Source organism: Argentina anserina, chromosome 4, assembly GCF_933775445.1.
Source record: "Argentina anserina chromosome 4, drPotAnse1.1, whole genome shotgun sequence".
Lineage (NCBI taxonomy): Eukaryota > Viridiplantae > Streptophyta > Magnoliopsida > Rosales > Rosaceae > Argentina > Argentina anserina.
Genome location: NC_065875.1, coordinates 6,738,663 through 6,761,599, shown reverse-complemented (window position 1 = coordinate 6,761,599; position 22,937 = coordinate 6,738,663). Strand labels below are relative to the sequence as shown.

General features: G+C 35.9%; 1 protein-coding gene across 1 annotated transcript; it reads right to left on the bottom strand.

The window, feature by feature from the left end:
- Window positions 1-14,096: 14,096 nt before the first annotated feature.
- On the bottom strand, window positions 14,097-15,910 carry LOC126792101 (uncharacterized). The gene is made up of 3 exons (XM_050518591.1): window positions 15,694-15,910; window positions 15,171-15,314; window positions 14,097-14,467 (listed from the first exon to the last, which is right to left on the bottom strand). The coding sequence occupies exons 1-3, from the start codon at window positions 15,908-15,910 to the stop codon at window positions 14,097-14,099; spliced, it is 732 nt and encodes a 243-aa protein (XP_050374548.1).
- Between the last annotated feature and the right edge of the window lie 7,027 nt (window positions 15,911-22,937).

Sequence of the window (22,937 nt, the reverse complement as noted above, 5' to 3'; positions counted from 1 at the left end):
AAAACTAATGGAAACCTAAATCCATATAAAAATGGGAATGCGCAATCAATTGATGCAAACTAACTGCATATTTAGAAAGCATGTAATTGATAGGAGCACAAAGTGTGACGTTCTTAATGTGTTTATGTCATATTCTTACTCTCCGTTACCTCTTATTTAGTATATTTTAGTTTTTTTTTGTATGAATAAGTGTCTAGGTAGAGCTTATATCGATGATGAGTGAATTAATGATGACATCGTGCTAAGTGTTAAATTTTTTTGTTCAGATATGATTCCTTGTTCGTGTAGGATTCATCATTTCCTATTTCTTTGTTTTTAACGTACTTATTCTTATTATGAAAGACAAATCCGTGTTGGAGAAAGAAAGTAATCCTAGTTGTGCAAGGAAAGAGGAGAGCTTGAAAATCAGTTTCCTAGTAGGATAAGGAGATGACGTGCAACATTGAAGGTTTCCAATTAGGAGTTGGATTTCGAAACCAAGTTGGAGATGGATTTTCAAGGTGTATATGAAGATATTTTCGTGCATATAAATCAGAATTATCAAGGAGAATAAGATATGCACTTAGAGGCCCAATCCATTCAAGAATCAGAAAGTTGTCAGGATTCGTAGTCGAACTTTGAATGGCTCCTCTGGACAGCTCAGATCGAATTAGAAGATGTTTCATATATGGATGGAAATCTTTACGAGTCTATTTTGTGTAAGATTTTGAATCGAATCAATATCATATTCCTATATGGAGATATGACCGAATCATTACTCGGAGGTCCAGTGGGCTCGGCAAAATTATCTCAGTCATTAATTTGCTTTTGATCCAAAGGTTGTGAGGGAAAGTTGGGGCCTTGTTTCTCCTATATATAGAGGCACAGATCTATATCAGAATCACTATAAATTCTTGCACTAAAAAAATGAAAGAAGGCTGCAACAAATAAATGAGAAAATGTACGAAAATCAAAGAAGGCTGCAGCAAATGAAGGAAGGAAAATCAAACAAGGCAGCAACCAATAAGATTCTTGCTGCTTCCCTAATTTAAAGGAGGAAATCCATGCAAAACAAATCACCATTAAAATAGGAAGAAGATATGCAATTAATGTCCAATCCTTATGAGAATCATAATTATGCCAGTGCATGTCATCCAGCTTTCACGGACTCTCCTGGATAGCTCACGATGACTCAGACAACGTATGATATATGAATGAATAGCTACGGAAGTATATTTTCCAATGCAATTGGAAGCACCTCAGTAGCTATTTTCTAGCAAGAGTTATGGCGACAACAAGGCACAAAGGTCAACTCTGCCGAATTGAGAAAATCTAGGATACCTAAACCAATTTGGTTTCAACTTTGTGGACTTTGTGGCCGGCTTCTTTAGGGTTTTTCCTCTATATATAGCACCTCATTTCCACTAAAAAGAATCATTAGCCTTGCTCACAAGACTAGCCAAATCTCTGCCTTAAACACTACTCATCTTCCTCAAAGTCATTCAAGCCATAAACACCATCTTCCTTTCATTCCATTCGATCCAAAACGCTACGCCTAGGATTTCCATTCAAGTTGAAGCCGTGCTGTCTTTTTTTGGTACCGCTATGGAGATTTACAAAGTGTAACTCGTTACTTTTTCAATTATGTTTTTAGTTTGGATTCTTTGTGTGATGTTGTGTTTCTGTTTTTGGCTAGTTCCGAATTTGTGGAATACTCTTATGTAATTTATGATTTTGCATGATGTTATAAAGTAGTTATGGTTTTATTTTCTATGATTTCTATGTAGATGTCGTGAGTTTATAATTCAATGATTTGATGATTCTCTTTCTTGTGCGTTAACTATATGTGATTCAAGGCGCTAAGTTAGTTTTGCATATAGGATTCTTAAGTGTTTTTGTTAACTTATTAAAGTAAGTGACATGCTTGACTTGTTGGTAATCACTAGAAATTAACCATGAATCGTTCGTTATCTAAGATGCGCTAAGTAATTAGATAAGAGATGAATCAATGAAGTAGCAAGATTGAGAATGACATGTTACCTTGTAATTTCTAAGTGCTAAGATAGGATTACCAAGCCATGTTTCGAGTTAGGGATGCGCTAAGTAAACTAGTTCAGCATTAGGTTGTTGTTTGTTCACTTAATACTTGTCCGCTAAGGCTCGGTGTTTGCATAGGATGATTTCGAAGCTACTTGTGACGTTTTGTTTGGTGATGTTTGTGTGATTTGGTTGATCACATGTTTATATTAGTTTATGTTTTATTTTCTGTTTTTATACTTATAATCTATAACTATCAATCTTTTATCTCTTATGAATTCGTTGTTAAATGTTTGTGATTCTTTGCCCTGGTGGATTCCCGGTTTGTGAACGATACCCTCTTACTTTATATTACTAACGATGCTTACAGGGTTATTATTAATGTAGAGTAATCGAACCGATCAGTAATCATTCTAATTTGACATTGAATATGATAAAAAAAATATTGGAACTATAGCTTTAATGCTTAACGAATAAGTGCCAAATTTGAGCTGTAACCAAACTAAATGACTTTAACACTATAACAAGATCAATAACAGCTTATAGATATATGAAAAATATAAATTAGTCTAATTCTGCGTCAAACTTGATCTCTGAAATTGAAGACCGAAAACCGTCCTCAATCCTCTAAAACATACTAATTATAAAACTAGTAAAACAAAACAATCAAATTATTGTTATATGTTGTAAAACATTCTGATCAGAATGTTGCTAAAGCACAATTGAATTCCGAAGCACTATCCCAAATGTATAAATTTTGACTATTGAACAGTTTAAATCAAATAACTAAACTACACCTAAAAGTATCATGACTTAAGATCAATTGTAAAAAACTCACCTAGAATGTTAATAAAGAAAATTTGAACTGTACAGCATAGCTAAACAACCTTTAGTTGGACTAGAACACCATCTAACAATATATAAACATTTAATTGATGAGAAGAATTGAAAAACTAATAACATTAATCCAAAACCTGCCACCTAACAACAACGTTTAGTTGCATTAACAAAAATCCAATAATTAGTCTCTGAACGGCGAAATTTAAGTGAAGAGTTTCTACACCCAGTATAACAAAAATTGTGGGAATGAAATTATTATTTTGTAAGAAAATACTATTGGTTACTATATTCTTAAAATCTTTGGACTGAATAGCAGGCCATTATATTTAATGACTAATTTACATTTTACATATTAGAAGTTCATATGTGATGACTCCGATAAGTTTTATAGTTGTATTTTCTGTGCATAGGACTGTGGAGAAGCATTCACAGACAATTGACCATCGTGAGTGAAAGAAGGCAATTGAATTTGAAATTTTTATAGTTGAAGCTGCTTATTTTGTGAGACAAATGAAGTAAATAGTTTGTTTTCCAATATGTTTAAATCACTGTGCTTAGATCTGAATGATACATGTGTAGTTAATGTAAGATGTGGTAACTATACAAACAAATATTTCAAAAGGAAAGACTACAAAACTATATCATTGTTCTAACTATTGAAGTAATAATATCAGAACTCGAAATAATAGGTAAACCAATAAAACACAACACTTCATATATAAGATAAGATGGTTGTTCTTGTAACCAAGACTTTGTTTTCCTATTAATTACATAATCCATGTCTATTGATAATCATCATCAATATGTATTTCAAGTTAATTCACGACTATGCAATTGTAATAAATAACCCACAACTGACAGTAACTATCAGTGCCTTCAAGAAAAAAAAAAGGGATAATTATCAATACTAAAATTTGTAAACCAAACATTTTTAGTGTTTATTCTAAAAGCATCTTTTCATGGTGTTAACGCTACGCCCTTTAATGAGCTAAATATCGTGATTGCTCGCCGTTTTAGGGTCTGATTGGCCCAAAAACCAATTGCATGTATTATTAGCTCACGAAGACAGTTTGGTAAGTTCACTGGTTACACCCTATTTGCCTCTATAAGTAAGCATCTCCTCTCCACAATAAGATAAGCCGCATTAGCCTCTTATACTCCCCCTAACCCTACATGTGTATCATGTGTATCTTTACTGACTTAGGCATTGGAACGTTGAAGGCCGGCAAACCTGGTCTCTTCCCCGTAACGTCGTGTGTTTGTGGATCTCAGGTGACAAAGAGCTTTATCGGTTCGCTGGAGTTCCGCAGCCAGAATCCCGATGTAACATTTGGTGCTAGAATGATGGTCCTCATGGGAGGCCCTCATAGCTCTCTGCGAGCCATTCTACTGAAAATATTTCATCTCCGGTCACCAAATATCTCACCTCTTTCTGGGTTTCTCTTACACCATTTGCGTGTATCATCAACTTGTAGTATGTTGATTTTGTCTCCTACACACGGAGATCAAGTTCCTTATCTCTTGGGCTTCTAGGTTGTCAGATTTGCTGAAAATTTTGAGCAGAGAGAAAGTAGATCTGGTTTCTCTCTCCCTTTCCATCAGTATTGGCCTCCCTAAGAAACAACCATATCTCAGTTATATGAATTAATCCTATAATCTATCTTGGGTTACTCCTGCCAATGAAGTGCAAGCCGCTGTTTGTATCATCCTCACCGTTAAAATTATGAGAAATAAGGGAAAATTCATGTTTCTCTCTAAAGATGAGTCACAACAACAATGAGCTCATGCTTGTTCCCGTTCGGAGTATAAATAAGCTCCACCAAGTCTTCACCCGGCCATAGCTTCCCCCCCCCGGCAACTCACTCCGGCACGGCTCTCTCTCACCCGGCCGACTCTCTCCCCCGGCTCCATGCCCCGGCCAGCCGCTCCTCAACCCGGATGACAGCTTCATGCCCGGATGCTTCTCGACTCGGACGGCAGAGGCAGAACACTGGGGTCTCGTTGACCCGGATTTCCTACCTCGCCCGGACAGCTCCATATATGAATCATGCCTGGTGTCTTCCTATTCTTAAGCTTGACCCTTGATTGCTTCTGAAAATGTGATACCACGAGCTTGTTGCATTCTCGTTAATCAGAGCAGCATGTATCCGAGTGCTATTTTAGGGGGGTGTATTCAACTAGGATTCTATATGATTATTTTGTATTTCAAGAATCTTTTAAAATCTTGTGGTATTCAATTAAGATTTTAAACAATCCATTGAAATCTCAAGATATTCAATTAAAAATTCAAAAACTCCTATGAATTCTGGTGGTATTCAAAAATAGATTGATTTTGAATGATTTCATTTATTAGTTGATTTTGTAGGATTTTGAAGTATTTTTACACCATATCATGCTGGTTAGAAATCAAGCATCTAGACATGAGTTTTGATGTACTCTCTCTCTCTCTCAATAAGATCGAAAAAATTTATGTTCTTAATCATGTGTTTTATTTTAATTGCTTAAATCAATTTTCTAGGTTTTTCTTATGATTTTGTATAATTATTGTAGGCAAAAAAGAAATGATGGCTGTTTTTATAATTGTACTAATAGTTGTTTTGCTAAAAATTAATTGTATAACAATCAAATTTCAGATTTTAGAATACTATTAAATGTTAATTGGGTGAAAGTTTATAAAATTATTATTATATCTCTGATCCTCATACAAGATAGTTGCACCTTTATGATATTGATCTTGTATTTTTGTTTTATTGATGCTTCTGGAAGTTTATACAATTGAATCAAACTCATATCAGTTTAGGATTATGTAAAAATGAGATATTAATCCCTAATAATACATAGGGATGTTTGTTATTGCTTAACATGCATGTATAAAATTAATAAGGATGTAAGTAACTACTAAATCTTGCCAACATACTATCGTAAAATCTGCTAAAATCTTGACTCACTCTCTTTGGATGGCCACTCTCTCCACGGGTTCTAACATCCACGTATTTGTCAATGGCTCTAACGCTACGATTTTCGCCAACAGGGGTCATGGGTCATTCGCCAGATCAAAGATGCCCAAATTGCTAAAGCCGCCTCCGGGCCTAGCATTGGGATCCTAGGTTGCTCTTCCATTAGTTAACCCTTGTCTAACATTGAGACTCTAGTCCACTCTCCAAGCCCTAGCTAGGCACACTACAGGTCAGGGGGCGCTCGCACCTGGTCAACACATGTGTCCAATGCGGGGGTCCTCGACCGGCCCTAGCGGTTGGTACGTAACACATAAAACCGGGGCCATAGATCTATGGATGCTTCGAGCGGTCAGTACCTGACCTGACATCCTAGGTCACTCTAGATCCATGGACGCTCCGGATGCTAGTTAACCCTTGATACTAGTCCCAAGGTCCTAGGTCGCTCGCCAGACCCATGGCTGCCCCAACCGTTGGGCCACCTCCGGGCCTAGCGGTACCCCCTCTTCTCCTCCAGGTAAATAAGCAAATGATTGTTATCTTATACCTTACTTGCTTTAACAAAATTTGTCATGTTTCCTAAAAAAATAGGTATACTCCTCGGCCGTACCGACCCCCGATGCACTCGCCCCGACCGCACCGGTCCCTTCTCGACCACATCAGCCACATCTAGCCTCAGCCCGATCTAGGCGCGCACTTAGACAGTCCCCGGCCCGGCTCCTACAACTCTGGACACTGGGGGACTTGTACCTCCCCTTCGACATGACCCGAATACCGGGTACTATGTCTTTCACCTGCCACATGATCACCTGCATTACACGCATACTCACCTTGTCCCGGTCGCACCCACCCACTTAATTTCAAAGGAACTACGTCTAGTTTGGTCTCATACGTGGGTACGTAGGCACTCTCGCCCCTAGAGGCAACCATATGTCGCTAATACTTCCGTCTGATCCCTCGGGTCCCGCCACACCTATCGAAGGCATCGCCATATGATCCGCCAGATCACGTATCTCTATATGTCGGCACGTCATGCTCCTATAGATTGTAACATTCGCCTCTTGATTTCGGTTCTCCCGGAACCGTACTTATTTTCTCGCCCGGTCTTTCCGGGGCTTGACGTCTTTCAATCGGTCCGTCCTTGCCATACAGAGACCGAGGGACTTGTACATTATGCATCATGTGCACACTCATTATATATCATATGCATGCTCATCGTGCACCACTTGCATGCTCATCATGTATTTCTATCACATGTCCCACAGACCATACTCACATCATTGTGCATGTTTCTTTACGCCCGGTCTGCCCTTCTCTTGCATGGGAACTTGGGGGACTGGGGACTGGTAGTGTTGCCGCTAGTGCTCCAACACTCGTTCAAGCTTACACTCCCGATGTTTTATTTGATAAAATCTCCACCCAAGAAAGTCTTTTGACCAGAAATTTGGGGACTTGTTAACGCTACGCCTTTTAATGGGCTAAACATCATGACTACTCACGGCTTTAGGGTCTGATTGGCTCAAAAGCCCATTTGCAGGTATTATTAGCCCACAAGGGCAGTTTGGTAAGTTCACTTATTACACCATCTCTGCCTCTATAAATAGGCATCTCCTCTCCACAAAAAGGTAAGTCTCCTTAGCCTCTTATACTCCCGTCACATATATCCTAACCCTACATGTCTAACTTTACTGACTTAGGCATCGGAGCGTTGAAGGCCGGCCAACCCAATCTTCTCCCCATAACGCCGTGTGTTTGTGGATCTCAGGTGACAGAGAGCTTCATCGGTTCGCCGGAGTTCCGCCGCCGGAATCTCGACGTAACACATGGATTTTCCTGTTAGTATTTAATAAATTAAATTAGTATGTTACTATGATATCAAATAAAAATTATTCAAATTTTTTTCTCTACATTGTTCTGTTCAAAACCTCAAAACTAAATAAAGCCCAAAAGCTATATAGTTAAGAAGATGCAAACTTTGCACTAAGTAATATATGTGTGGTGCGTATTAACTTTGGTTCACTAACTCATAGTCAACAAAGATCCCTATTAAATTATTATTTTTACTCATAACTAAATCCAAAGTATCAGTAGAAGTTAACTATGCAAAACCAAAGCACTTGCCCAAATTCTTCTTGCTCCCAATTAGAGTGAAGCTCAGTAACCCAGTTCACAATCCTTGTTCAGCTTATAGCTTATTGATGACACTCTAAACTCTAAACAAATTTTTCAAAGGGAAAGACTATAAAACTATATCATTGAAGTAATAATATCAGATTTCAAAATAATAGGTTGTTGATGCGAAGGAGGATGAGTAATTAAACAATTAAGCTAGTGATCATAGAGGATTGTTCTCCTGATTATTCCTGTCATGGTTGCAATTCTCATGACCTTTGCAATCAGATTAAGATCAACTACATAGTTTTTCAAGTTTCACTTGACCATGGATCCTAAATTTATTATACATTCACTACCAATTTCATCAGACAGGAAAAAAACCGATAAAAAAGATATATAATACATGTAATCCAAAAACCCCAGATTCCCATTGTTCTTCTTTCTGCAACAGAAAAATGCATTAGTATGCATATTTTCCCGAGATCAAAGAGGGAAAAAGAAATGGGTGAACTCACAAACCTGAAACTCACTCCGTTCTCCTTCCTATATCAGAAAAATGGCCAGTTAGAATACCAAAGAAAATCTAGTTTGGTCGTGATCAATGGTCTAAATAGCGATTATCGGCATCGTATCGGTTTTGTAAAATAAGGATATAACGGGAATATATCGAGATATATCAGATTATATCGGATTTATCATTTTTGTTAATTTTTAATTTAAATTTAATATATTTATAAACATATACTTCAAAATATTCAAAATATATCAAATAATATTAACTACTAAGTACTAATTGAACAAAAATAGGTGCACAAAAGATAGATTGAGATATTGATTAAGCATTCATGCATTATAAACTCTCTCATCATCAGAATCAAGGTCAAACTCATCTTCTCCATTATCTTCATCCTCATCTTCTGAGATAAAATCATCTTCATAAATCACCTTCTGCCTATTTGCGTTGAAATTCCTCAAAACGACATCGTCTCCTTGAAAAAAAATCACCGAAAAAAAAGTAACAAGAAAAAAAGTCACCGAAAAAAAAAGTCAAACGAAATCGCTTGTTGACCCGATATTTTGAGTTGACCGATATATTAAGGCGATATGACATTTATCCTATCGGTTTCTAAATATCACTGATATATCGCCGATATATCCCGATATTTAGAACACTGGTGGTGATAAACCCAGCATGAGATTAAGAAAACAACAGAGATTAAGCTACAATTGATTATAAAAAGGGGGAAAATCCCCTAAAAATCAAGAGAAAATGAAGACATACCAAATAGAGAACCAAATGGATTCTGCCAATGACTAAAATACTGATGTTAGCATCAGAGTATGATGAGAAAAAAATAAGAGCCTCTGATTTCAAAGGAAGAGATAGAATTTGTATTGAAATTTAGAGAGAGAGAGAGCAAACTGATGTCGTCTAATTCCAGTTGAAAAAAGGTAGGTTGGCTCATAAAAATCTGATATACCTAGTGCACAGACCATTTTAGCCTCAATGCTGCTTTGTGTAATTCTACATATGCCCTCCATTAACAATTTGAGAGAATTTTACCATTTGTGAACATTAATGCACGATTCCCGGTGGTCACCAAATGTTCGATAGTAAATTTCGTCACTTCATTATGTTTATTTGATGCTGCATAATGGCATTATTTGCATATGTTCATTTAGTGTTAGAAATTGCATAAATCCATAACGGAAGAGTGTTGCACTGCATAATAGACTGCTTGCACACTAGAATTTCTGAAAAAAAAAGAAGGAAAACTTGAAGTTCTGGAACAATATTGCTTTTGGGCCCATTTCGGCCTGTCGGCCCGGCCCGGCTTGGTTCGGTCCCAACCAGTTTTTCTAAATTTTAACTACAAACCGGCCAAAAAAAAGGCCATTGGTCCGGTCTCGGGTTCAGGCAAAAAGTAGGCAGTTCCGGCCCGAGCCCACCCTTACCTTATGTATGAGAAATTGAAACAAAAAATTGTGGACTTTAATGGGCCTGTTAAAGCTTCTGAAACAACTACTATGGCACAAAAGTACATGGTGGATGTGTACAGGAAGCACCCATGTGATAAACAACCAAATTTAGGTTTTGAGACTCTTCCAGCCGGCTATGAAGAAGATGAGAGGTATATATTGTACCGACTCCTCTTAAACAATCTTGGAGTATCTAAGAAGAAAAAATGGCAGTTGTTGTTTAGAGGACGCGACATCTCTTGCACTAGAAGCGTAATACTAGGGGTGGGCATAAAACGGAAATCCCGATCCCGTCCCGAAATTTATAGGGATGGGACGGGACGAAAGTCTAAAAACATTCGTTCCGTCCCGATCCTGTCCCGCTTCATAATAGTGGGATGGGACGTGGGACGAATAATTTCTATCCCGCTTCGTCCCCTCCCGTCCCACCTTTAATGAAAACTTCAAAATTCTTATATATTTGTATCAAAATAAAACTAATTTATGTTCTTAATAACTCTAAAATTATATCAACTCAAATAATAATGGTAAATTATAATATTTTGAACATAATATGCAATTTTTTTTGTTAAAATTTCATTATTGAATGTTACTTTGTTATGAAAAAAAATAAAAAAATAGGTTTTTATTTAACTTCATAGGAATGTGGGATTTGTCCCGTCCCGTCCTGATTCCGTCCCGTCCTAACCGGGATTAATCCCGAGTGAGATGTATTCTTAAAAACCATGGTCCCGTCTCAATTCAAAAGAGTGGGACGGGACGTGGGATGAGCCCCGTCTCGTCCCATTCCGTCCCGTGCCCACCCCTACGCAATACTCAATCATCTTGGTACTCCAGGAAAGTTTATCTCTTGAGGAAAGACAATGAATCTCAAGAAGGCCAATTTGAAAATTTGCATGTATTTCGTCCGATGGACCTTCAGTATAACTATCATGGCATCCTCCAACATTCTATACTTATTATATAGAAAGGAAGTTGGTCGTTTCAGAAGTTTTGTTTTGAAAGAGCATTTTGTGCATAGATTGGAGTATTTGGAGACTAATGGGGTTGCTCTCGATTTTCAACTAATGGAATCTTATAGATATTTGTGCTTAGACAGGCGATTCGATAACAAGCATTTATATTTGTTCCTGATTCCTTATGGTAGTAGTAGTGTGTTTGTTTGCGCGGCGCGGAGCACGGTGGAAACAATGCAATATTGGCTTAGTAGGTTTTTGATTATTTTTTGAGTCGTGGTCTTGCTTTTTCATATGATATGCTTTCATAGCTTGTCTAATTTGTAATCAGATTTTATGAATTATTGGATAACTTCTCTACATTAAGGTGTTATGGCCTGAAAGTTGCAAACGATTCACTTATAGTGATTAAAAATATTTTTGCGATGAAGGTTATGGGCACACATAAGAGTTTATTTATACAAAACCCAAAACCTCACTCTTGGGTAAACAACTAAAGGCTGTTTAGTTACACATGATTACCAATACATACACAATACATACTTGTAGGAAAAGCACACCACACCAAATGATTACAGTAGAGAGATACTTCACGCAGATTAAGTAGTCTCACATAGTCAAACTCAGACTATATTATAATACTATTTGTTATACTTAACTATTCTGACTCTTTAACTTCTTGAGAAAATTTCTTCTCTTGTTTTTTCGATGCCGTTCTTGAAGGCTTCAGCCTCTTTATATAGGCAGCGGACTTCAAACTAAACTTCAAACAAAACCTAAAAATAGTAAAAAGTAGCTCTGTAATTTCTGCTAACAGTTCTACTAGCTGGAAAGTAGCAGCTCCATTATTGCACTAGATGACAACTTGCCGACATCTTCTTTTTCAAAAGTAGATTCCAAAAGTTAAATCCTTTATGTAAAGGAAAAATCAGCTTCCTTAAAAATCTTCAAAGTCTTCTGAATTATTACCCAAGATAGGATCTGTTTCATATCTGCTATTGTCATCCATGTTGGTATCTTCAAACACCTTGTATTGCTTATCATTTTCTATTGTTTCTAACCACTTGGCACACTTTAAGGTGGAATCAATCTCTTTCCCTTTTGAGAGATAAAAATAGATCGCTACTTCCCACATCAGGGTGATCGTAAGCAGTAACTATTATCTTATCTCCTAAGGCAAGATATGTGTTTTCTCGGTCTTCTTCAATGATCTTTTTGATGTATTCCAAAGCCCTCGCTTTCATCCATGGGATACTGGAATTGGGATGTCCATTATATCCAGCACATGCAGGTTCTGCGTATCTACCCTGGATGATCCTCACATAATGATATGGAGAAATATATTATGTTTCCCCATTTCTTTTCTGTATCCACTCAGGAGGTGTGGATCTGAATTTGAGTCTGAGAACACAATATGTCCTTCTTACATTTTTGACGGTATTGACTATAATGGCTGACAATCCCTTTAGATCGTCATTAGTTTTTGTCCATAAATTATGAACAAAGTCATTTCCACTAGCCAAACTTTGTGTTCTTGTGGATGTTCACTTTGAACATTTACAACATATCTTCTTGTGTATGGTCCTGGAACCTCAAACACTGTATGTGGCAGGGGTTCATGACTCCCAATCCAATTATAAAATTTGAACCACTTTGATTCTTTCAAGGCAAGAACGGGAATTCTAGTACATTTTAGACCTTCAAGATACTTTATCTTGGCTACATTTGTTGGAGCAACATTTTGATGCTTATTCTTCTCTAGTGTAACTCTTCTGCCAGAGTTTCAAGCGAATTTATCATGAGCTTAGAATTATTTTCCTGAAAAGAAAACATCAGATAATCCAACAGAGCTTTATGATAAAAAGCTAATGGCTCACCATAATGAAAAATCAACTCAGGGAAGGTGTTTAATTGGTAACCATGCACAGTTAACACTCCATTAGGAGCAATTCTGCTTTTTGGCAAAGCAGCAGCCATCAATGGTCTTGATCTGCCTTTACCGTCTGTCGTTTGAGATGAGCTAGCTGGTCTTTTACCCTGAGACCGGTCAGTTATGGCTGTTCCCGTAGGGCACAGCAAAAACTTCTTGGCGAGCTCTTCTTCATGGGTTACAAATTGGTTTTCTCGAGCAGGGAGTTTTCTGTTGACATGATCAGTCGACTAACTTGATTCAACATCTCCATAAGACACAATGAATTGATAATCTGATCTGTCATGAAGAGGACCCACAGTCTTATCACCACTTTTATGTTTCTCCCAAAGGTTATTCTCTCTGCGTACTGGCCTCCTGCTTTTGGGATTTCGACCTTCGTCGTCCTCTTCACTTCTACTGAACATTGTCAATTCTTTGGTTAGAGCGTCAGGGAGATAATTCTTGTTTCCTGCAATTAATTTCACATTATAATCACATTTGTTAAGAAATAACTACCAATTTGCTAATCTACCCCGATTAGCTGCTCTATCAAGTTTAAAATTCTTGAAGTTTTTGACTCTAGTGCAATCTGTGTGTACAGTGAATGGTTTTCCTAAAAAGGCGGGAGAATTTTCAATTGTCTTTTTAACTGCAAGAATTTATTTTTCCCCTGTGGGATAAGTTTGCTCTGCATGGCTTAACTTGCCACTACAAAATTTCAATATCTTTTCCTTATTGGTGCCTGCAGTTCTAGCTAAAACAACATCAGCCTAGAAAATTGTCACTTGCATTCGTCTGGAGAATGATCTCATCATTTTCTTCAGGTTGGTGGAGTGTAGGTAGATTATTGCACAAATTTTTAATTTGCCTGACAATTTTTTCATTGTCTCCCGTGAATTTCCAGGCTTTCTTGGAACTTGTCTTGGGGGACAATATTGCTGTTAATCCAGAAATTTTTGGTAGGAAATCTCTGTCATAATTTATAACACCTAAAAATCTCTGAAGGCTTTTGGCATCAGGAATTCTATCTAGGAATTTCCAAATCTTTTCCAGGATATGAGGTTGGAGTTTAATCACCCTATCTTTGATGTTTATTCCCAAGAAGTCAATCTCATCTAGGACAAAAAAGACTTTCTTTTCTCCTAGAATGATTCCATGTTGAACTATCAGCTTGGCAACCTCATACAAATGGTTCATGTGATCCTCTTTGTTTTTGGAGAAAACCAGCATGTCATCAATGTAGATGACACATAATTCTGCCACATGTTTTAAGATGTTATCCATCTTTCTTTGGAAGATTGATGAAGCATGTTTTAATCCAAATCACATTACTAACCATTCATAATGTTCTTGTAGAGTTCCGAATGCAATAAGAGAGATACTATCTGGATGCATTTTGATTTGCAAAAATCTAGACTTAACATCAAACTTTGAAAATACTTTTGCTCTTTTGAGCCTATTAATCAAAACTCTTGCTTTTGCGATTTGGTAACCATCTTTGATAGTCTTCCTATTGACATCTCTATAATCTATTACCATTCTTTCCTTTCCACGAACTTGTTTTGCATGGTTTCTTACGTAGAAAGCAGGAGCATGATGAGGGTTGTTTGATGACCTTATTAATCCCTTTTCTAAGAGATATGCTATATCCTTTTTGAATTCATTATGATCTTCTTCCTTATACTGAGGAATCGCTTATACATGACAGATGACATTCATGTCATAGAGCTTCAATTCACATACTACTGGATCCTTTACCCAAAACTTTAATCGGTTTATGTCAATGTTTTACTTCAGCATTTCTTTGATCTCACCAAGGGTATGTTTTTTCTGTTTCTCGAGCTTGGCCTTAAAATGCTTGAGATTATGCTCCTGAATAAACCTTACTTCTTCATTGATTTCCTCTTTTTCTTCCTTTGAAGATTCTTCTTCAACCAACACTTCTTGTATTTAATACTGCTTGTATTATTCTTGCATATTATATTGTTTGTATTGTAAAATTTCTTCACATTTTGGCTTTTAAGGATCACCACGATTTTGCGGCAACTTCTGATAGTGTCGTAAAGCCGGGGCCAACTATGCTCTTAGCATGTTGTAACCTTTCTGTCTAGAAAATTTTGTTTCCTTTCTCAAAACCTATAAAGTTTAGAAGTGAATTCTGGATGAAGGTTTGTTGTAGGATAAACTCATTTCCTATTAGCATATTCGCATCTTGATTCTATGACTGCCAGAGTTTTTTTATGATAAAATTTTCTAATCCGATGGTGATTTTAACATCTTTTGCTATTGTATTCATATAGATGCGTCTTCCTTCTACAATTTTTCCTATGGTGCTCCTTTCTGGATCTTTTATCCAAAATTCTTCTGGTATAGCAAAATTTTTTGCTAAGATGAAACCTGATCCTGTATCTACAAATGCATGGAGATGATACATTTTGTATCCAGGAAATTTTAATCCAACTTCCATGTCGTTACTGAATCTACTTGTAGAGACTATTTTTGTATGACGCTCTTCTTGAGATAGTAAAACTTCTTTTACCTCTGTATAAGGGTTACACATTTATGTGAAACTTTCATCTTCTACATGCATTTCAATGTTTGCCTCTTTAATGTCTTCCTCCTTTTCTGTGGAAATCATTTCTAGAGTTTATCCAAAGTTATTTCCTCCTTTAAGGTTTTGTCAAACTTCATTTTCTCAAGTTGGATTCTTTGGATTTATGTTCTTATAGCTTCTTTCTTTTCTTCTATCTCATAGAAGTATTCTTCATATTCTTATTTGACTAGCTGATTTATTGAACCATTCTTTGTTTTCCTTCTCGCTCAGCTATGAAGCATTCTTTGTGATAAGTTTTTCTTGACTTTCACAAGATATAGGAAACCCATCTTTTTCAAAACAGACAAAAGTCACATGTGAATGAACCGGGTTTCACACCATAAGAAGAGACTTCTTCTACATTATCATTTCCCCAATTTTCAACCTGAAGGAGATAAACCTTTCTAGAGTTATCGTCTTCTTCTTCTGACACATATTCTAACTCATATTCTTCTGACGAATCATCTTCTGAACAAGCCGAGTAGATAGACATGTTGTCTTCATCTTTTGAATAGACTACTTCAAACCCTTTTATGTTGGCCATCTCTATAACCTCTTCATATTCTTCAAATAGGGCTTTCGAAGTTCTTTTTTCATTCTTCGGACATTCGTTTGCGTAATGTCATTCGGCCTTGCACAACTAACATCTGCATGTTTTCTTCTTTATAGATTCTTAAGGAGTTGATTTTTTCTTCTTAACAAATCTCCTTTTGGGATTATATTTTTCTTTCTTATAATTTGAGCTTCTTTTGAAATTCTAATTCTTCCTTCCAAAACGTTTTTTTGTAGATCTTCTTTTCCTTCTTTCTCCTTCGTTGTTGCTCTTTGCAACCCCAATTAGTTGGGACTTCGAGGAGTTTGGTGCAAAAGTTATCAGCTCCTTTGAGTTGTTTCTTGGCAGCTTTAGCTCTTATATTTTCCTTGCATTATTCTCTCATCAGTTCTCTGATTCTTTCTGCCACTCATCCGACTTATAGTCGTTCAAGTGGTTTGATGTCTATGCTTTCTTTTACAGTTGATCTCCATGGCTCAGGGAGTTTTCTATATAGGAGATATATCATATCTATAGTTTCCAAATCTCTTATTGTGTAGTAGTACTCTTGAAACTCATTCAAGTATTCTTCAAATAATAAGAATGGTCCGGATCAAATAATAAAATGAGCCTTATACCATTAGATGGATACGGATGTCCATGTTTTTTTAGAAATTTACGAATCTTAATTTCGATACTCTGAGAAGAAGTTATGATCGCTTGAGTGACGAGAGATCAGAGCTGAAACCTACACGGGTTCATTAGCATTCATGGAGAACTCAAGTTTCATGGCACAATGCATCAATTTCAATACATCAAGGTCAATGATTCAGATGACGATTAAAAGAGTACATGGATTTCTACTTTTACAAAAAATATTTTAAGGTTTTCCTATTTCATATCAAGTTAGTAGTCTGAAACCAAGTTTTACAAGAAAAATGAAGTCAAAGATGAGCAAGAATCTTCCCTATATAAAGGAACACGAATTTCTTATGAGAGGGAGATCTCCATAGCACAATGTAGATACTAGAGGAGCATAGACCATCCATCCATTTTCACCATTTCATTCTTTTATGTTTTGTTATGTTTTTCTTAATCATAGTTTGTTAAACCCTTTTCTAGGATTAGAATGATGTCATATCATGATTGTTTATGTAGTTTGATATTTAATTAATGGATTTATAGTTTCTTTATGATGAATTATTAGTCACTATTTGAATTGATGCTTTATGTTTAAGTTCTTTGATTGATCATCTTAGGGCTTTGCATATAGTAATTCGAAGATAAATTTGAAGCAGAGATGCAATATAATTTATGAAAACTTCTTATGATTAAGTGCGCTGAATTACATTGTTATTCGAGAGAGAATGATGGTTTGTTTGATTTCCTTATTTTCTAGAACGTAATGAGTCATACATGTTAAATTTATACCTAAGAATGATAGACTGCATAGCTAGGATATACGACCTTTACCCGAGAGGGATAGTGTCATACACTTAAGGAAAACTATGGTCTAGAGTACCTGAGAAGGACATGACATAGATACAAGAATTGTCATCTAGAGAGAAGAAAGTATCCATTAGTTGCATCGATATGTAATCAGGATTATTAGTGGTTGATTTTGATACCCCAGGTTTATATCTTGTTTGTTTGTTTGTTTGTTATCTTATCTCATTTTTTATTTGAAAATCTAAAAACTATATCTTGATTGCTTTTAAGGTTTTAGTTTAGATTAATTAAGTTAGGATTAAATCGATTCTCAATCCCTAGTTGGAACGACCTCATACTTGCCCACTATACTAACATCGATTCGTGCGCTTGTAAGTTTTAAATAAAATTTCACATCAAGTTTCTAGCTCTGTTATCGGAGATCGACGATTGGTTTTAATTCTAATTTGATTGCTTTTAGTTTTTCTTTTTATAACTTGAATTTGTTTTTTTCCATCTTATCTTTCTTTTCAGGTTCTGTACGTGTCTTTTGCAACAGGTTTTGGACATCTTTCTAGAATTTTTTGTAGCCTTATTATATTTCACCAGAAAGCTTTGCGAGTCTACTTTCCAATGCAATCGACGGATTATCATTTCGAGCTCTAAGATGAGAGATATTCATGAAATAGTAACCGATACTCAATCTACACGAAATTCAGACAACTTTTATTTTGCTTCTGACTCGACTTCAAATTGACTCTGTGCTACTCTTCATTCATTCTCAGGGAGCTCTAAACTCTTCTCTTTACATTTTTTATTTTGTTTCTTATCTCCATGCTTTTATTTGCATTACTTGCTTTAATTCTTTCAACATTGGGGACAATGTTAGATTTAAGTGTGGGGGAAGGGAATTTGATTTTTCTTTTTGTTCATTTTTTTTGTATAATTTGTGTTTGTTTATGTCTTGAATTCTAGGATCCCTTTCAACAATTATGTCTAGGCCGATTCTATATCTCTAAATTCATGTTTAAGAGTTCATGCTATTGAGTCTTGTTTGATATTATTCTTTGGTTAAATAGAATATATGTGGCATATGATGTGTAGTCGATGCTTTGTTAACATGGTACAAAATATGTGCATGTTAGGATGAGTTATATTTCAAAAATTACCCTTGTTAGGTTTTGAGCCATATATGTACATCTTCTTTCTGATCGTGAAATGAAAAATGTTCTTATTTTCTTACCTTGATTTTTAATCTCATGTTTCTTTTAATTCGATTGATTATTTGTCATAGATTAAGTTGAATGGACTAGATAAATTACTAGAACTCACTCTTGTGCTATTCAAAGCTTTTAGTCAATACATGTTCTAATTTTGGAAGGGATTAAAAGGACTTGGGATTTCCACCATTGCCAAATTGGCATGTATCCAATCTTTATGCATACGTGCACAACCCCTTAGATAACCTCTTTGAGCTTACATGTTTAACCTTTTGTTTTATCACCCATATTAGCCTTTACCTTTGAAGCCTTAGTATAGTTACATCCTCACCTTTATTCTAAAGATCTAATAGAGTTGTACTTTGGTGATTTGTGCTTATTCAATCTAGGCTGCACGGAATCGGGTACGGGTACGTGGAAGCGAAACATTTGAAAAAGCGGAAGTATGTTTTTCAAAAAATTTAGGAAGCGGGTACGTTTTGGAAACGTCAAAATAAAAAATATATATATAAATATACAAAAAATAAATATAATAACAAAATTTTAGTTTAAGTAACTCAAAATCTCAAATAACTTAAATAACTTGGTGTTCAACATTCGAAATAATAAAAATATAATGAAAGATATAGGTATCAATAAGAGAAAAGGAGGGTTGGCGACTCGGCGAGAGGTCAAAAATATGTCGAAATAAGTCATTTGACTCGACGAATGTATGTCTAGCCCTTCATTTAAAAAATATAAAAAAACATAAAAAAAACCTTTATTTTTTTTTATACTCGCGTTTCCACCGCGTTTCCGGGCGTTTCCGAGCGTTTCCGTCGCGTTTCCGGAGTGGTTCCGCTTCGGAAGTGGGAAACGTGAGTGAAGTCACGTTTCTGTGCTTCCTAGTATTCAATAGAAAGAGGTGATGATGAAGAGCACGTGTGGGTGCGGATAGACTTATCATTGAAAAAAAAATGTTGTTGTCGTGAAAGAAAAAAAAGGAAGTTGAAGATAGTTTGAAAAGAGAAAATTAGTACATGTATGATGGCATTGAAGAAGAAGAAAAAAAATAGTGAATTTTGGATTAAGTCCCTCATATGCGATTGAGGAGTTTGTTTACAATTGAAGGCCTAATTATTGTTGTTATTATCAGTCTTTGTCCTCTTAGTGTTCTTCTAAGGTTATCTTATGGATCTACTAGGTTTTTAGGATGTTTTGTATTTCCCTTATCCTTTTATTCTTTAAACCCTAACTTTGGCCTAAGTACAACCTTGATAGTCTTTTTATGATCCTTAAGATGGGCAGCGTTTGATATGTGGAGGTATTACAAGAGTGAGCATATGGTTTGGGTCCATTTGTGCAAGTAATTGATATCATTGATGAGATCTTTATTTTTCACAAAGTGATTTTCTTTCTTAATATGTGAGCTATTTGTTTGCCTTTATATTTTCTCTCACATATGCATTTAAGTGAATAAACTTTTAAGCATGAGCCTTGATTCTGAGAGAAGAAAGAGTGTATCCATTGTGAGGTTGATTCATTACTTGTCTGAAATATGCTGAGCTCCACCCAATCACCATCGTTTTCACCAAGTCCTACATGTGATGTGTCATATATATGCTTTATTTAACTCTTGAATGATTCATGATTAAGTCTTGGTGGTATGCTATTCTTTTGTACATGAAAATATGTGAGACTAATGTTGAAAGGTTTAGTGTGTTTTCTTTAGTATATTTAGTGTGTTCTCTTTTGTGTCTTTGTGGTTTTGTTAGGTTTTGAGCCGTATATGTACATTTTCTTTCTGATCGTGAAATGAAAAATGTTCTTATTTTCTTACTTTGATTTTTGATCTCATGATTCTTTCAATTCGATTGATTATTTGCCATAGATTAAGTTTAATGGACTAGAGAAATTACTAGAACTCACTCTTGTGCTATTCAAAGCTTTTAGTCAATACATGTTCTGATTTTGGAAGGGATTAAAAGGACTTAGGATTTCCACCATTGCCAAATTGGCATGTATCCAATCTTTGTGCATACGTGCACAACCCCTTACATAACCTCTTTGAATCCCTGTGGTTTTGTAGTCTTAATCTTATATTGACTTTCATTTTTTAACCTCTTATGTTCTCTGGCTATATGTTGAACATGATCCAAGATTTTTCCCATCTGTAAGTTGAGCTCCTCTATTTTATTACTGACTTTTGCCAATAGTTCTTTTTTTGGGAAGGATCTGATATAGTCTATTTTACTTTCCAATTTAGTCAACTGGTAGACTATATCTGGAAGTCGTTCTAGATATTCTCTTTGTCTAGAGACTTCGACTATAGCTTCTTGATGCCTTGCGTCAATTTGTTGTACTAAAAAATTCAGCTTTTCTAATATTTGTTCAATTCATGTTCCCATCTTTGGTACTTGGTTTTGGATTTTGGGTTAAGATTTTGAGCACTAACTCATGGCTAGGCTCTGATACCAGCTAGTTTGTGGATCTAACCAATGCTCAAAATATTCAGTGGCTTTTGATCTTCTTCAAATGTTTCTTGAAGTACTGCAATTTCTTCTCTTAGGTGATAGATTTGCTATTGGATATCATAGATAATATCCCAATAATCTTGGATATCTCTAGGGAGAGTATTTCTAATTTTTATGAGTCTTTTTTCTCTTAATTTGGCTTTTGTAGTTCTTTATAAGAAAGTCTAACTTCTGCTAAAAGATCTAATCTGGTTGCTATGTAATTTGCTATTATGATAAAAATTAACTGTTTATCTTTGTGTATCGAGGATAGATTCATGTACATGCGATAAGTTATATAGATAAATTCAACTGTATGGGCCCACTACGCTTCGTCAGAAAATAAAAATGACTTGAGCATAAATAAAACTCAACTAGGGGTAAAAAAGTCAAAATAAAAAACTGTTTTAAACTACTAACGGAGGGGTAACGGAAAAGATAACGGAAAATACCATTTTGATGAAAAATTGAAAGCACAAGAGTATACCTGTTTAAAATGAAAGAACATGGAGTAACATGATGTTGCCCCAAACCTTTCCTTTGGGAGGTAAACTGAATTTAACCTTTTTATTTATCACTAATCTAATCATTCTAATGTGATCTTTTCTGTACCGCATTTCTTTAGCGCAACCTAATTCTAGGCACAAGGATATTGGGAATCGGGGCACAAACCCCATCTCCTCAACATGGTCAATATAAGGGCCACATGGGATGTATGCTTAATTGCCTACTGCTTATTAACAATTTAATTAGAAAATTTCAATGACAAAGTAACTATGTAAAGGAACCAGAAAGAGTCGACAACTTCTTCTTTTTTCCGACCAAGATGATGGTAGCAATCTTGCGGCCATGCCCCCACTAGTCTGAGTGACTAATTAGTTGTGCCTTCATACCCTCAACTCAAATTAATTTAGGTCAAGCTTCATGATTTCTTTTAGTTTGGATGGAGAAATCTGAGTTAGTGGATTTATCAATCGTTGATCCACAAGTATAGCTTAGTACTAAAGCAATTATGTTTTCTATTTTCTAAGTGATGGAGCCTTTCAGGTTATTGCATCACAAGCTGCCAAAGGATATGCGTTTAGGGAAAATGATTAGTCTTGTGGTATAAGATACTCCACGTTATTTTTTCATGATTATAGCCCGATAATACAGTGCTACAAAATAGTCTACAAACAATAAAGCTATGAGATGGTTGCATGGTTCTCATGAAGATTTCACTCCAATTAAGCTAAATCTGTCTTACTCAGATTGCGATTTGTAGTAAAACTAGCATGGAGGGATAACTTTTCCCTTGGTACTTGTTCTTACCCAAACCCTAGTACCCAATTACTCCATACATGCCAATTATTGATCCAATGATGACCCAATACTTATTTTCCAGACCATCGAGCAAGCCAACTAAGCAAAAAGTGCAGCAATATCGCTAATTTACCTTACTGAGACTTGACGTTGACTCCAAAAGTATGTCATTCTGAGTATAATTTCCAAACTAAGGGACCAAAACCTTCGGCAGGACGGGACTTAATCTAGCAGAATTGAAACTAGTCCGAATCATTGTTCCAAGTTCCAACAAAACAATAAAAAGGGGATTCTGAATGACAAGTGCAAGGAAAGTACTTACCAGTGGAATGGGATACACATTTTCTGAGAATTTGATATTATACTTGAAGACGACAGACTTGATATTCAAAGAGCCATGGAGAACTCGAGACTATCAAAGAAATATTGACTGCAGAATCTAAGAAACAGAATTCTAAGGAAGTGACCGCAGAATTAACTTTATTCCGCAACCAAAAAAGATGCAGAAAATCCAATCAATCTCTAGCACTACAGAAACCATGACTCCATGTCACAGACAGGCATAGTGCAAACCAAAAGTTAACTCAATTCAGCAAC